The sequence below is a fragment of the Balaenoptera ricei genome, chromosome 2, assembly GCF_028023285.1.
Source record: "Balaenoptera ricei isolate mBalRic1 chromosome 2, mBalRic1.hap2, whole genome shotgun sequence".
NCBI lineage: Eukaryota > Metazoa > Chordata > Mammalia > Artiodactyla > Balaenopteridae > Balaenoptera > Balaenoptera ricei.
This window is the reverse complement of record NC_082640.1, coordinates 84,032,132-84,049,093: the sequence shown is the minus strand read 5'-3', so window position 1 is coordinate 84,049,093 and position 16,962 is coordinate 84,032,132. Positions and strand designations below refer to the sequence as shown.

The window sequence follows — 16,962 nt, the reverse complement described above, 5'->3', positions numbered from 1 at the left end:
CACCACAATCAAACCCCCAAAATTTCCTCATGCCCCTTCGTAAGCCTCTTCCCCTCCCTACCTCTCTCCCATCCCTAAGCAACTACTGTTTTGCTTGCTGTCGTATAGAGCAGTTTACATTTTCTAGAATTTTAGACAAATGGAATCATGCCATATACGTTCTTTTTGATCTGGCTTCTTTCATTCAGTATAATTGTTTTGAGGTTCATCATCCAAGTTACTGTGTGTATCAATAGTTCATTACTTTTTATTTCTGAGTAGATTCCATTATGTGGATATACCACAATTTGTTTATCCACTCACCTACTAATGATCATTCAGGTTATTTACGGTTTGGGCTATTACAAATAAAGCTGCTATGAATACACATACATTTTAAAAAATAATATATCACCTCTGTGCATACAGAAAAAGGGAAAATGGAAATGAATGGGTTAATATTCTTTTTTTAAAAAAACTAATTAATTAATTAATTAATTTTTGGCTACGTTGGGTCTTCTTTGTTGTGCATGGGCTTTCTCTACTTGCGGCCAGCAGGGGCTACTCTTTGTTGCGGTGCATGGGCTTCTCATCGCGGTGGCTTCTCTTGTTGCGGAGCACGGGCTCTAGGCGCGTGGGATTCAGTAGTTGTGGCGCACGGGTTTAGTTGCTCCACAGCATGTGGGATCTTCCCGGACCAGGGCTCCAACCCCTGTTCCCTGCATTGACAGGCGTATTCTTAACCACTGTACCACCAGGGAAGCCCCTGGTTAATATTCTTAAAGCTTCTTCATGTTCAGACTCCAACTTTTTGAATCACTCATATTCATCAGTGTCTGGTCTTTTCCACACAGTATCTCCTCTGTGCCATCAAGAGTGGTAATTAAAAAAAAAAAAATCTGTAAAAGAACTAAAAGCCTTTGATGTTGGCTCTTAAACCTACTCTGTAAATTATGTTAGGTTTTAAAAGAGTATTCCACTATTTTAAAAAGTCCCTGAGATATTTTCCAAAATCCTGACACCCCTTTTGCTACTTTTGAAGCTGGTGCTTTTGTTATTTATGCATACATAGGCAATGACAAGTATGACATCTTGACCGCTGCTGGGTCGGCAATAATTGTAGGACCATCAGTTGCAGGACACACAATTTCTGAGTGTTAAGTGTGGGAAACTGTGCATCTTAGAATCTATTGGATAGGGTAATTCAGTCAGTTCATTTGATGGCTAAGAGCCTGGCAGATATGCATCTTAACTATCTAGGGCCAGTATCCTGTTCTTTCTCATCCTGAGTCCCCTCAGGGTGCACTGTTGGGCATGGCTGTAAGTGGCTGAGGGCATCCTTTGCTGATATGGCAGGCGGCCTTCTTAGACTCACGCAATAAATTAGTGGTAGTTGGGACCAGAACAAAGTGTATATGACCCAGTTGGTTTCTTTGACTTTAGTGGGAGAGGATTTTTTTGTCTGTTTTGGTTTGGCTTTATTTTTTTTACTGGAATATTACAATTAAAGCTTAAAAGAAGGTGGACTGATGGAAGGGAAAGAGAGTTACATTGTATATGGAAAAGACACCAAAATAAAAAACCACAAACTGGAACGTGGTGAGCAGTTGAAGTAAGGACAGAGGAACAACATTCCAATAGCCCTTAAGTGGCCCCGCCTACAACCAATCTCTTTCCATGACAACCTGTTTTTCATTCTTACCGTTTGAATTACCTTATTGAAAACAGGTCTTCTCAGATCAATTCCTCTACTTTAAACATTTGTGGTGACTCCCCATCTCCAACAGAATAAAGCCCATGTTCTTTGGCAAGACGTATAGGAAAGGCCCTTCACTGTTGTCCCGTCCTCACCTTTAGTTGTTTCCTCTCCTCTTCCCCCTCCTCCCCTCTAGCCACACCAACCATTCACCAAGCATCATGTACTTTCTTATCTTTGTGCCTTTGTTTATGCTATTCCATTTTCCTGGAAGGAGCCTTCCCTGCCCACATCCACCTTAGGACCTCTTCCTTCAAGGCTCAAACACAACTTCTTTCAGTGTCAACTCAAAACCCCCATCCGCATCCAAGGATTATTTCCTCATGTGTTTTAAACCTACTGTGTACATGACTTCTGTTATAACACTTGTCAGCTGAAAAAAAAAAAAGCACAACCTAAAAGTTGAGAATTATGTTTTCTTCAGTGGACTTTCTGAGGACTCAAGCCCAGGAGGCAGTTTCTCAGAAAGCTGTGTACGACAGGAGCCAGGATGTATAGGGGTTTTTGCTACAAAACCCAGGGAGTCCGAACATCAAAAGAGTACTATTAGTTAAAACCAAACATCTCAAGTTAATGAATTCAGCACTTTTCTGTGTAGGGTGATAAATGGAATATTTATAAATGGAATATTTCCTGCCATATCAGTAAACAAAGGATGTCACAGTCACCAATGATTGCAGCCCTCCAACGTGAGCTGGTGAGCCCTGAGGAAACCATAGAGTCTGTCATACAGAGTGAAGTAAGTCAGAAAGAGAAAAACATATACGGTATGCTAACACATATATATGGAATCTAAGGAAAAAAAAAAAAAGGTCATGAAGAACCTAGGGGAAAGATGGGAATAAAGACACAGACCTACCTGAGAATGGACTTGAGGATATGGGGAGGGGGAAGGGTAAGCTGTGACAAAGTGAGAGAGTGACATGGACATATATACACTACCAAACGTAAAATAGATAGCTAGTGGGAAGCAGCCGCATAGCATAGGGAGATCAGCTCGGTGCTTTGTGACCACCTAGAGGGGCGGGATAGGGAGGGTGGGAGGGAGGGAGACGCAAGAGGGAAGAGATATGGGGACATATGTATATGTATAACTGATTCACTTTGTTATAAAGCAGAAACTGACACACCATTGTAAAGCAATTATACTCCAATAAAGATGTTAAAAAAGAAAAACAACATACAAAAAAAAAAAGAATACGTGCCATCTAGCAGCCAGCAGACTGCAGCCAGTCCCTGCGGTGAGCCCCGAGGAAACTCAGGATGTGAAAACACAGGCCCCAGATAGATAAGATACATATCAAAGGAATGATTTCAGTGAGCCCAGACTCTTTCATCTTCCCATACATAGAAAAGCACTAAATTCCTTAACTTGAGATGTCTGGTTTTCTTTATTTAACAATAATCTTTTGACGTTCCCAATTACCTGCTCTTTGTTGCAAAACTCCTACATATCCTAGCTCCTCCCCCCGCCTCCTTGGAGCAGTTTCTCGGAGTTATCTGAAACGCTCTCTCCCGGGCTGCAGTCCTCATTTTGCCCCAAATAAAATTTAACTCGCAACTCTCACGTTGTGCATGTATTTTTTTTTAAGTCGACTAGGGGAAGATGCAAAAGTCTGGGCTCACTGAAGTCATTCCTCTGATATAAACCTTAACTATCTAGGGCCAGTATTCTGTTCTTTGCCATCCTGAGTGCCCTGAGGGTGCACCATTGGGGGTGGCTGTAGTGTTTGAGGGTTGCATCCTTTGCTGATCTGGCAGGCGGCATTCTTAGTCCACACACGTATCCAGTGGTATTATCCCTATATATGTATGTCTCACTGAGTTGTGTTCTCCTTGGGGAAAGGGTCATATCTTGTTTTATCTGTGTATTCCTGTTTTTTAGAACCATACCTGGCAAATAGTAGGTTGACAGCAAGTATTCATTGCCTTGAAAGATGTGCTTGATATTAATACGGCCAAAGGAGAAACACAATCAGTTAAGTACATTGCTATTTCCTGAGTGCAGTATTATCTTTTGAGGGAAGATCTGTAAAATTCTCTGCCAGAAAGAAGGGATTGAGGAAAAATTTTGTTTTGAGTGGAAGTTTAGGAGGGAGGTGATATAAAAAGAGGAGGTTGAAAAAAAGAATGGACTAGGGGTGTAAAGAATTAGGGAGGATGGCTTAAGAAACAAAAAGGAAATGGGACTAGAAAGAGAATGGGAGATGAAGAAAGAAGAAAAGAGGGGAGAAAAGTGGAGAGAGTACCAGGATTTTAGACTCTTACTTAGCTTAATTGCAGGGGAGTTTCTGGACGAGGCTTTCTCACATGGACGTCCAAACTCTCTTTCCTGAATGAACCCCATTTTGTATTCTTCACATCACTCTCCCTCTGAAAAGACACAAGTCTGCTCCTTACACTGCCTTACAATTAGTGCATTGTTCTTCATTGTTCTCTGTGGAAAGCAGGAGGCAGAGTTGTCTGGTGGGAAAGGCACTCACTCCACAGGGACTCAAGGGCCTGGCACATCCCAGCTCCAGCCCCTCCAGCGATGCCCTCAGCCCCTTCGACCTGAGAATCTTCATCTGTAAAATGGGATATCGATATCTGTCCAGGCTTCCTTTCCAGGTCATTGTAAAGATCTAAATAAGTGAGATAACATATATGAAAATACTTTATAAGCAGTCAGGCTGCTCTGCGAATGAAGGTGATATTACTTACTTTGTTGAGTTATTCGTCAGGGGAGAGACCCCATTGGCACATAGCATAGCCCTGTCTCCTGCTAATAAGTCCTGTTTACCCAAAGGAGATAACAGTGTTTCTTTCTTCTCAGCAGTATTCTGAAGTCTCAGGAAGCTGGTGCGGTTAAATGTGCATGGCCCATGAGAAAGGCGTATAGGAAACCATGGCACTCCCCTTTCAAAAAGACCTGGAGAAATACAAGAACATTGATGAAGATGAGCTTCTTGGCAAACTCTCAGAAGACGAACTGAAACAGTTGGAAAATGTTCTTGATGACCTAGATCCCGAGGTTAGTGACCTGGAACTGAAGCAGGTGGTTAGTGATAGGATGGGATAAATGGTGTGGTGTGGTCCTTAAACAATAGTGTAGGAATTCCCGATCTCTAAATGCAAATTATGTGTTCTTCCCTGATTGGCTGTGGGTCGTTACTTTTATAAACCCATGGAGAACCTCAGTAGCCACACCTATGATACAGCAATTGTATTTCTCAAAAACCAGTTTAATGTAAATGGGGGAAAATGTTTTCCATTGGCTGAAAAAGGACTAGACTGACTTAGGGAAAAAGAAAGGGAGGAGGGAGAGGAAACAAATATGACTGAGTTTCTTCTATGATTCATACACTCTGCTGGGCCCAGCAGCGCTTGAGATAAATTGTATTATCCCCATTTCATAAATGAGGAGACACACCAGGAGAAGTAATTTACATAAGATCCTATACTGGTAAATGTCGGAGATGGTATTTAAACCAGATCTTTAACCACAAAGCAGATCTTTTTTATATCTTGTTTCTTTAACATGTATAAACAACTTGAAATCTTTGATGATCCCACAACAATGGATAGATTAGAGTAAATGTAACCAGGGAGTTCCCTGACGGTCCAGTGGTTAAGACTCCACGCTCCCAGTGCAGGGGGTGCGGGTTCGATCCCTGGTCGGGGAACTAAGATCCCACATACTACATGGTATGGCCAAAAACAAATTTTTTTTAAGTATTAAAAAATTAAAAAATAAAATAAAATAAAAATAAATAAATAAATGTAACCATAATATCAGGTAAATTTAAATGGAGCTTCTCATGTTTTTATGAACTCTTGAAAAGGTAATTAGCTTGTTATAGTGATTGTTTAGCAAGCACTTTCTTCAGTCCTGCTAATATTATCTCAAACATAGAATAGGAGGCATCTAAAATAGTGATTTTCCTATAAATAAAAATGTCACTAAAATATTTATATGATATTCCATTATGCCAGATAATTTGGATATTGTTTTTACTTTAAAAAAATACTAGTATCCTTTTTTTAATTTTTTAAACTTAAGAAAGATACCTCTATATTTAATCAAGCAGGTATCAACATCTACCATAATACTCACTTACCAGCTTGGATGTTTCCCAGGAGAGGTTAGAAATAACAGAGTGTGGTCGCATTGGCTCATCCACACGCCTGCCTGGGAGCACTTTGGGTGCAGACCTGGCCAAACCTAAGAGGGATCTACGAAGAAAAAGGTCGTGAAGGGCAGCTGGCCTTTTGCTACCACGTTCTTAGAAGGCAGCTGCAGGAGACAGGCCGCTCCAGCCGTGTGTGTTCTGCCTGAGCTCACCGGGAGCCCCCGTCTCAGCACAGAATGTTAGAGCAGGTGGGGCCTCAAAGATATGCCAGAGCCCTAGCCCACAGCTCACACCCACATCCCACATCTCCCCATACACAGCAGGGGTAGGGGAGGTAACAGGTATCAGTCAGGCACACACCCTGCTTCCTGCTCACGCCTCTGTCTTGTCAGAGCGCACTGCTGCCAGCTGGATTTCGACAGAAAGACCAGACACAGAAAGCAGCCACCGGCCCGTTTGACCGCGAGCACCTCCTCATGTACCTGGAGAAGGAGGCTTTAGAACAGAAAGACAGGGAAGACTTTGTGCCCTTCACTGGAGAAAAGAAAGGTAAGACCACAGGCAGCATCTGGGAATGCAGGTACTCCTAAGGTATTGTCATGGAAGGTCAAGTAACAGAACTGGCCTGAAAGGGGGAAATAAGACCACGAACTGGATTCAGTATTAAAAAGAACCGTGGCTGGTGGATACATGTCTGTGTACACTTGTCCAGACTCACAGACTGTACACCACCAAGAGTGAGCCCTAATGTAAACTGTAGATTTGGGGTGATAATGATGTCAGTGTGGGTTCATCAGTTGTAACAAATGTACACTGTGCTGTGGGCTGTCATTAGAGAGGAGGGTGTGAGTGTAGGGAAGGGGGAGGGGGGACACAGGAACTCTCTGTACTTTCCTCTGCTAACCTAAAGCTGCTCCAAAAAATAAAGTTTATTAATTAAAAAAAAAAAAAAAAAAGAACCATGGCAGAATATGAAGGCTGCAGGTATAGAGAACAAACTAGTGGTTACCAGAGGGGAGAGGGAGGAGAGGAAGGGTGAGACAGAGGTATGGGATTAAGAAACACAAACTACTATGTATAAAATAAGTAAGCAACAAGATCTATTGTACAGCACAGGGAAACAGAAACATTCTTTTTAATAACTTTAAATGGAATTAATCTATAAAAATATTGAATCACTGTGTTGTACACCTGAAACTAATATAATATTGTAAATCAACTATACTTCAGTAAAATTTTAAAACAACACAGACTGTTGTGCAGAGAAATTAAAGATCTGAATAGCAACAACAACAAAAAAGCTACCAGTTCAAAAGAAAGAAAACTGTCATTAAAAAGGTATGAATCTTGCTTCTGAAACACATGCAGGTAACCATAATTTGTAAAAATAATCTGCTTGAGTAAGGGGGAAAGAAAAAGGAATATGTAGGCTAATTAACTGAATACTTAGAGTGTAATGGTACTTACATTAGTTTTGTAAAAATAATCTTAAGCCCCAAGAAGCAGTTTTGGAAGTGTAAAGTAACGTCGGGCTTAAAAGAGGGTCTCACGGCATTGGCGTGTTCCTCTTAGCCCGGGGCTTTCCTAGCTGCAGGAGTCTACTCCAGGTCGAGGCGTTGCCTCTATTCCGTTGCTACCATTAGAGGCCAGTGCAGTCAATCATCCGTTCATCCAGCATGTACCAACCACCTCCTGGGTGCAGAGCCCTGTGCCATGTGCTGGGACCACAGGGAATGAGACCCTGCCCTGCCCTCAACGAGCATGTGGTCCGGCGAGAAACACTCTGATAGATCTGGAAAGGCCTGAGGAGTAAGGGGATGTTTCTCCACACAGGGGGTGAGCTCTGAACTAAGACAAGGAAAATCCTCCTCCCTAGCTCCTGACCCTGAGCTCCTCTTTGGAGGAAAAGTGGATACCAGTCACCTGTCCAGGTTCCTCAGCTATAAGCAGTGACTTGGGCCCAAAGATACGACTGGAATCCCTGATAACTTCATAGTAACTACGGTCTTTTTAAAACACAAATCAGATCATGTCAGTTCCCTGCTTAAAATCCCAAATCATTGCCGTGGTCCTCAGAGTCCTGGCAGAGCTCACCTTGTCCACCTCTCTGACTGCATCTCTCCTACCCTCACTAAGCCTGGGCCCCACTCTCCTCACTTCGTTCCCCAAACTTGTCAAGTTCTTCTCCCATCTCAGGGTCTTCTTCCCTCTGACCCACATCCCTGTTCTTCACCTCCTAAAAGCTCCGGCTTAAATGTCAGGGCCTCCAGCTTTCCCTGACCTCTCTGTCTAAAACAGACCCCATTTATTGCTTTCTTAGCACTGTGACAGAGTTCATCCTTTTGTTTACTTACTTTAGGATTTGTGTGTTTTCCATAGGAGACTGAGATTAACAGTGGGGCTGTGTCTCTCTTGCATCATGGCACAGAAACTGACACAGGGGAGGCACTAGATAAACGTAGATTGGAATAAATGCCATCTCTGAGCTTTTGTGCCGTGGCCACGGGGAGCAGGAGCACCGGCCGCTTGGCTGCTGTCTTCTCTATGCAGCCTCCTGGCTCCTCTGAATCATGCACATCCAATGGCTTGTGCACCACTCATAATGTCATTTTATTAAGAAGGTAAAGTTGGGCACTGACAAACTGGGCAAATAACCGAGGACTGCTGTAGGAATATGGAGCTGTTTCTATGGCAGCACGGTTATTGTTAGACTAATTTAATTGTGAAGGAAAAAATAAATTATAATGTCAGATCTTCAATAAAATCCCAGTTAACATCCAGTCTTAGGGTAGTGAAAGAATAATAAGAGGGAAGCTGCTGTCTTCTGTTCTCAGAGCAGTGGTCTGAGGAACAGCTATGGTAATTAATTAATTACCTGGATTAATTAATCTGGATTAGGTATTACCTCCTGATCCAGATTAATCTACAGATGGTTCTTAGGGCGTTAGGAGTACAGGAGCAGTCAGAGTAATAAGTGGGGGTACAGAAGGGGTGCACAGCTGCACCAGGGAGCTTAGGAGAAGGCTGAGAAGCAACACGATTGAGCTAAATGAGCAGAGAGCAAGTTTTCCAGAAAGAGCGGAAGGATCAGAGTGAGGCGTGTGCAGGGCCCCTGGAAGAACAGCGGTGATGCAGGAGCAGTGGCAGGCTGTGGTGAGGGCTTCGGGAGAGGGACTGCCCAGCCTCAGTTCTGAATGCCAGGTGCCCTGGGCCTTCAGGTTGTTGGGCTACATTATTCATTTAGAGCTTGTCGTTCGGTTGGACCCCAGGAATGGATATGCAGTAGCAGTTATCCTGAATAGTGATAGCTGGGCCACCTGTGCACCTAGTGTTCAGAGTAATCCTAAATGGTACCAGGAGTTAGGAGCTCAGAAACCCGGTTTTGACTCTGGATCCAAGATCTTGGCACCGGAAAGAAAATGCTTCGGGCTGCAGACGCTACGCAAAAGTCTGGGAGGAGCCTCACTGTCTGAGATGTTACTGATTGATGGATTGATTTGATTTTTTTTTCCTTTTCTATTCTCTGGCTATTTTCCTGTTTTGTTTCCCAGTCTGTTTCCCTTCTTTCTGGGAAATGTGGCAGCTTATGTGATGGTCAGTGAGAGAGACCTTGTGGTCAGGATACCCCAGACTGACCACAGCAGTGGTGCCTCTTTGGGGTGCCCAGTTCTGCCTGGCCCCTGTTTATGTATCCAGCCATTTGAAGGTCTGGTAAACCAGCCGGAAGTATGTAGCCCTGTAACCAGGGGAGTCTCCTGGAGAGTTTTCATGAGGGAGTACTTGACTTGGGTTATGAGCCTTTCCTTTCCCATGAGAGTGGGGATGGCCAGGCTAGCCCAGGAGACCTGGCAGGAGCTTGGGTTCTGATTGTCTGAAGCTGGAGCCAGCTGTCTGTTCTAAGGTGACAAAGAGGAAAAGCAATAGAGGGGTGAGTCTTTAGGGACCTCCAACGATCAAAATGGAAGAGGCCAATTTCAAACATCATGCCAAGAGGTAAGAGCAGCTCCAACAGAGGGAAACCAAGAGTCAAAGCTGGGAGGAGGGCTTCCCTGGTGGCGCAGTGGTTGAGAATCTGCCTGCCAATGCAGGGGACACGGGTTCGAGCCCTGGTCTGGGAATATCCCACATGCCGCGGAGCAACTAGGCCCGTGAGCCACACTACTGAGCCTGCGCGTCTGGAGCCTGTGCTCCGCAACAAGAGAGGCCGCGACAGTGAGAGGCCCGCGCACCGCGATGAAGAGTGGTCCCCGCTTGCCACAACTAGAGAAAGCCCTTGCACAGAAACAAAGACCCAACACAGCCAAAAATAAATAAATAAATAAATTTGGAAAAAAAAAAAAAAGCTGGGAGGAATTGGAAAAGAGTGTGAGTAGGTCTGGGGTCTCCTATGGTGGCTCTGTAGTGGCCTGGGTTTACCTTGAGGAGCCACTGCACACGTGGGATGTGGCTTTGTTGGCCTGGCTGGAAGTTAGGAGAAGGTCATGTGCCATCCTCCCAGAACTGTGATCATCAGTCCAGAGGTTTGGGCTGGGGGTGGGGGGGGGGGGGCGGTGGTGGTGGTGCTGTAGATTTCAGCATATTCAGAAGTGAGTAGGGGGCAAAATAAATGGAATCAGCCTGACAGGATGAAGTGGGAGGTGGTGGCAGAGAGTGCATATTTGGGTAGCACAGTGTGTTGCTGCTCAGAACTCCACATCTCTAAATATGACAACCCTGATGTTTCCTTTTAAGTCAGGCTGACTTTGATGTGCTCTAGAAAGGTGACTGTGTCCCCAAGTCACTACACTAGTCAGGTACCCTGGATATAGCACGCTCGTTGCCTACAATCTCAGTTGGTAGGAGGAAAACTCTAGGAGGGGGATCACCAGTTTGTCTCTCAGGAACCCCTGGGGCTGTTTGGACGCATCTGCCCCCCATATGCAGGATCCAAGGCAAGAATACAAATAGAGGTCCATGTGCCATTTTTATAAATATTTCAAAGCTAACAAACTGTTAAAGTATGTGCTGTCCTCCTACCTAGGCCAATATTCTTGGACTTCCAAGAGTTCCACATAGGGATATGGGTCCATCCTGCACTGCCAACGCCTCAAGCACCGTGGCTGACACCCCAGCCTACATATCACATATCCAAGCTTCATCCATACTCACTCACAGACAGCATCCTGTTGGCCCGTGGGTACACACCCCAGCAGTGTGACCTGCCTTCAGGAGGATGGACATGGGGAAGGGACTCATGCAGGCCCTGGAAGCAGGTTCAGGGCTCTTTGGCAGGGAATTGCAGGGCCCCAGGTGCCTGGGGTATAGTCTAGCAGGTGGCCTGTATTCTGGATGGGAATGTCCCTTTGTCCCCGTGAGTCCTCCCTCGGTGGGATGCAGGCGGTGAGGAGGGGTGTGCATCCAGAAGAGACCAGAGCTGGGCCCCTCTAGAGCAAAGGGCTCATGGCAGGGCCCCTCTTGCCCAGGTCTAAGGGCAGTGCTGCCCAGGATAGGGAGGTAGGAGCCACTGTTTCCCTCTCTGCCGCCTCAGGTCTCTGTGTTGCAGAATGCAGGATTCCTCCTCTGACCTTCCTTCCTCTAATAGTGGATTATTGATATTGGCATCATCCCAGAAATTAAGGAATCCCAGTTAGATGTGCAGTGGTCTAATGCTTCAGCTCTTAGTGGCCAGAGCTGCACATTCTCTGGTTAGTTCACTTACCCTACAACAAGGCAGCAGCACGCAATGGTTTTTGTTTTTCTTCTGATTTAAAGGGAGAGTCTTTATCCCCAAAGAAAAGCCCATAGAAACTCGTAAAGAAGAAAAAGTGACCCTTGACCCAGAACTGGAAGAAGCTTTGACCAGCGCCTCCGACAATGAACTCTACGATCTTGCAGGTTAGTCCTCAGCTCTGGGAAACTTTCCTGTCTGGCTCTGTGACCTCCAGATGGGCACTGACCCCCCTGGCAGCAGCCTTTGAGCTCCTGTGTAACTATTGATTGTTACTGTGATACCAGGTTGACTTCAGCCATTAGGCAGCTATAAGGCTGGATGCAGGTGACAAACCTCTCTGAGCAAACATTTTGCTGTATCTCAGCTGTAAAATGTAAAATCATATTTCAGCTGTAAAGTACTCCAAATAGTACCTGTCCTACAAAATCCGAGAGTTACTGTGAGAAATCAAAGAGAATAAATATGAAGGAGTATTCAGAACTTAATAAAATCACAGCCCTTATGCTTTCTAGAGAGCTTCACATTTGGCATTTTATCATCACAGAATTTCCGTTTCCATCACAAAATTTCTTGTTCTTCCCGACAGTCACTGTTCAGTTTTGATTCTGTTAGCCTAAGCATGGAACAGGACCATTTTACTGTTACATTTCCCCAGTAAAGTAAATCCATATTCAGCCCAATCTGCTGATTTTTTCTAGTTTTCTTAACAATAGCAACAATATAATAATTATGTGGACTGGTTATATGTGCAGATAGAAAAAAAACCCCAAATAGTACAAAAGAATATGTAATGAAAAGTCTCTCACCCTCTTTCCTAAGTCCCCTCCCATTTCTTACATTTCCTTCGAAAAAGATTCCATGCATGTCCCAGCATATTTGTGTACTAATTGGATGAAAATTTGGATTATTAGGGTCATTAGGTCCTCACAGGATAGAGGTGCTTTGAGAAACAGTCCACAGCTTTGGCAAGAATTCTCACATTGTTATTCCATTGGAATATTGGAATATGTAAGTAATAATAATCTCCTTCCTCCCAGGGGAACCAGCTATGCCTTATTCTAATAGCATGCTAACCATCTCAGCTACATTTTCATTCCTTCTGTGATGATTTCAGTGGTCAATATTAAGCTCACATATTTGAACCCCTCTCAGAAGTCACTGCAGGAGTTGAGGCACCTGCATCTAACACATAGGAAGTCATTTAACGTTTGTAATAGGTAAAGTGTAATTATTATCCCTATTTTACAGATGGGGAAACTGAGCCTCAGAGGCATTTAAAAACTTCTCAAGTCATACAGATAGTACATGACAGAGCTTGGATTTAAGCTCTGGCTGACTGCTCCTGACTGCCACTCTAAACCCCTAGACTCGCTGGTTCTGAACATTTGCCCTTTCTCAGCTGTACGGGCTGCCCCCCTCCTTCTAAGGTATAGATTACAGTGCATGAGGAGCTCAGGTGCGCCTCTGCCACCTGTTGGCAGACTATTCTGGGATCCTTGCCCAGGCGGCCACCTGTAATTTCTCACCTGGAATTTCCTTAGCAAAGGGAAAGCTGGGCAGTTGCAGTTAGAGCATGCTCAGTGTTGTCACCCCAGTGCTGTCCCCTGCATACTGTACTGCCCCCTGGTGTAAGTTCCATGTAGTACAAGAGACTCAAAAATCTCAGCCTGCTTATCTGACTTTCTATTGTTGACATCTCTTATCTCCCACCCTGGGATGTTCTAGATGGGAAAAGAACCACTCTTTTTGGTACTGAGAGATGGGAGAGATGGGGAGGCTTACATTGAAAAAGGCCTATGATCTTTCTGCTCTTTGTCTCTGAAAAAACTACATGCCATAGTCTGTATTATGTTAGATCTTAAACTATCCTTAGACTCAGTCCTACGTTCACATTTTACAGATGAGAAAACATAAGGGATGAATCTACTTAATTAACTAGGACGTCTATGCAGATTTTCAGTGTGGAGCTGTGACGAGACCATTGTCCCTCAGATCCTACATGATTCTACACGTATAGATGTAGAAAGACATGTGAAGATTGCTAGTGGTCTTGGGAGGAGGGTTTCTTTTTTTTTTTTAATAAGCTTATTTCATACTATACATGTGTCATGCACTTTGCAAGGCAAGAGGGTCTAGAGACTTATCTTTATGATATGAAGAATTGTTCTTCGAGGGGCAAATTAACAATGTGGACATCTTAACACGCTTTCTCAAACTTAAGGTTTATTCACTGATTATCTTTGCTTTCAGCTGTTCTTGGAGTACACAATTTGCTCAACAATCCCAAGTTTGATGAAGAAACAGCCAGCACGAAAGGCGGCAAAGGGCCTGTGAGAAGTAAGCTGACATGAAATCTGTGGTTTTATGAAACTTGGGAGCCTCCGGGTGTTGCTGGTAGGAAAGAGGCCTGTTGACTGGGCCCACTGGGGAGTCCAGAATTCTTTTAGGCTTTGAAGGTGGATTTTGCCAGTTTACCAAGGATCACTGGGCTCTGAGCAGTCAAACCAGGATAGACTAGCCAATACTGGGAGCTCTGTCTGGCAGCGTAACTAGTACCAATCAGTGTGTTTTGCCCAGAACACAGTCTTGATAGGTCTGTTCAGTCAAAAGAGAAAATTACTGATAAAAAAGGTTGCTTAGTCAGCACAAAATGCAGAGTTTTATGTTCTTAACGATGTTTTAATTAACTATATAGTATCAGATAAATTTCCTACTCTATTCGAGTGCCTTTTTGTCTCATAACGGATGTTTGTCATTAGAATTTGAATACCCGCTTCCCCCAGAGAGCATGAAAGACACACTGGCGTGGACTTGCTGGCACAGAATATACCAGAGCGCTATCTTCTATGTCACCATTTTCTGGAGAAACGTACAATTCACTGGACTCTCTCATTCATCAGTCATTTACTAAATACCTGCTGTTTCAGGAATGTTCTAGGCTTAGGTACAAAGGCAAAAAAGATGGTCCCTGCCCAAAGGAACTTATCTATCCATGGGAGGGACGGATCAGTAGAGAGGTAATTTCACTACAGTGTGATCCAGGTGCTATGAAAACTCACAGAAGATCACAGCTTTTCTTAGATTAATTATATTTTATTCTCTTTGATGGTGATTTGGGCAATGCTTTCTCGTCTCAGCAGTATATCAGTCGCTGTTTATACTGGGTAATTTACCCAATGAGCAATATTCCTTTTATTTACCTTCTGTTTTCTTATGCATACAGAGGAAAAGTATTCATCCTTTTAATTTCAGTATCAAAGGATAACATTCTGACAACATGTTTGTTATTAAAAGTCTGGTGGGCTTCCCTGGTGGCGCAGTGGTTGAGAATCTGCCTGCCAATGCAGGGGACACGGGTTCGAGCCCTGGTCTGGGGAGATCCCACATGCTGTGGAGCAACTGGGCCCGTGAGCCACAATTACTGAGCCTGCGCGTCTGGAGCCTGTGCTCCGCAACAAGGGAGGCCGTGATAGTGAGAAGCCCGCACACTGCGATGAAGAGTGGCCCCCGCTTGCCACAACTAGAGAAAGCCCTCGCACAGAAACAAAGACCCAACACAGCCATAAATAAATAAATAAATAAATTTTTAAAAAAATGGTCCACATCAAAAGTCTGGTGCATAACCTTCTGGGCTTTTATACATACACATACACACACATATCATTAACTTTTTAAAAGACTTCATTTTTTTAGAGCAGTTTTGTGTTCATGGCAAAATTGAGAGAAAGGCACAGAGATTTCCCATATACCCCCTGACCCTCCACATGCACAGCCTCCCCCATTATCAACATCCTGCACAGAGTGGTACAGTTGTTACAATTGACGAACTTACATTGAGGCATCGTTATCAGCGAGTCCATAGTTTACATTAGGGCTCACTCTTGGAGTTGTACATTCTCTGGGTTTGGACAAATGTACAATGACATATTTCCACCTTTACAGTATCAGGCAGAGTAGTTTCACTGCCCTAAAATTCTTCTGTGCTCTGCCTATTTACTTCTCCTTCCCCGCTAACCTCTGGCAACCCCTGATCTTTTAACTGTCTCCATAATTTTGCCTTTTCCAGAATGTCATATAGTTGGAATCATACAGTATGTAGCCTATTCAGACTGGCTTCTTTTACTTAATAATCTGCATTTAAGGTTGCTCTGTGTCTTTTCATGGCTTCATAGATCATTTATTTTTTTTATTGAGATATAGTTGATGTACAATATTGCATGTTACAGGTGTACAACATAGTGATTTGCAATTTTTAAAGGTTATACTCCATTTATAGTTATTATAAAATATTGGCTATATTCCCTGTGTTGTATAATATATCCCTATAGTTTATTTATTTGTACTTCTTAATCCCCTACCCCTGTCTTGCCCCTCCCCCCTTCCCTCTCCCCACTGGTAACTACTAGTTTGTTCTCTGTATCTGTGAGTCTGTCCTTTTTGTTACACTGACTAATTTGTTTTATTTTTTAGATTCCACATATAAGTGACATCATACAGGATTTGTCTTTCTCTGTCTGACTTATTTCACTTAACATAATACCCTCCAAGTTCATCCATGTTGTTGTAAATGGTAAAATTTCATTCTTTATTATGACTGAGTAGTATTCCGTATATATTATCCATTCATCTGTTGATGTACACTTAGGTTGCTTCCATATCTTGGCAGTTGTAAATAATGCTGCTATGAACATTGGGGTGCATGTATCTTTTCAAGTTAGTGTTTTTGTTTTTTTTCAGACATATACCCAGTAGTGGAATTGCTGAGTCATGTGGTAGAGATAGATCTTTTCTTTTTAATGCTGAATAGTATTCTGTTATCTGGATATACCACAGTTTATTTATCAATTCACCTACTGAAGGACATCTTGGTTGCTTCCAAATTTTGGAAATTATGAATAAAACTGCTATAAATGTCTGTGTTCAGGTTTTAGACATAAATTTCCTGCTCCTCTGGGTAAATATCAAGGAGCCTGATTGCTGGATCTTACGGCAAGATGTTTGGTTTTGTAAGAAACCACAAAACTGTCTTCCAAAGTGGCTGTACCATTTTGGATTCCCAGCAGCAAAGAATGAGAGTTCCTGTTGCTCCACATCCTCACCAGCATTTGGTTTTGCCAGTGTTCCAGATTTTGGGCATTCTGATAGATGTGTAGTGGTATCTCATTATTTTAATTTGCATTTCCCTGACAAATATGATGTGGAACATCTTTTCATATGCATATTTGTCACTTGTATATCTTCTTTGGTGAGATATCTGTTAAGTTCTTTGGCCCATTTTAAAAATCAGGTTGTTTTCTTATTGTTGAGTTTCAAGAGTTCTTTGTATATATTGGATAAGTCCTTTATCAGATGTGTCTTTTTTTCTGATTTTTTTTTTAATGTATGAAAGATTTTTAAAAATTCTA

At 43.2% G+C, this 16,962-nt stretch overlaps 1 protein-coding gene across 3 annotated transcripts in view; it reads left to right on the top strand.

Annotated features, from left to right (window-relative positions):
* The window catches only part of TMOD2 (tropomodulin 2), a 45,751-nt gene that overhangs the window by 8,863 nt on the left and 19,926 nt on the right, over window positions 1-16,962 (top strand). For 2 of the 3 annotated variants that reach the window (XM_059915539.1, XM_059915537.1), the window contains exons 2-5: window positions 4,554-4,748; window positions 6,240-6,396; window positions 11,599-11,721; window positions 13,808-13,894. In XM_059915539.1, the coding sequence (XP_059771522.1) occupies window positions 4,623-4,748; window positions 6,240-6,396; window positions 11,599-11,721; window positions 13,808-13,894 (493 nt within the window). In that variant the 5' untranslated portion in view covers window positions 4,554-4,622. Of the gene's footprint in view, window positions 1-3,697; window positions 3,714-4,553; window positions 4,749-6,239; window positions 6,397-11,598; window positions 11,722-13,807; window positions 13,895-16,962 lie in introns of those variants that run through there. The other variant, XM_059915538.1, reaches the window with a different exon arrangement.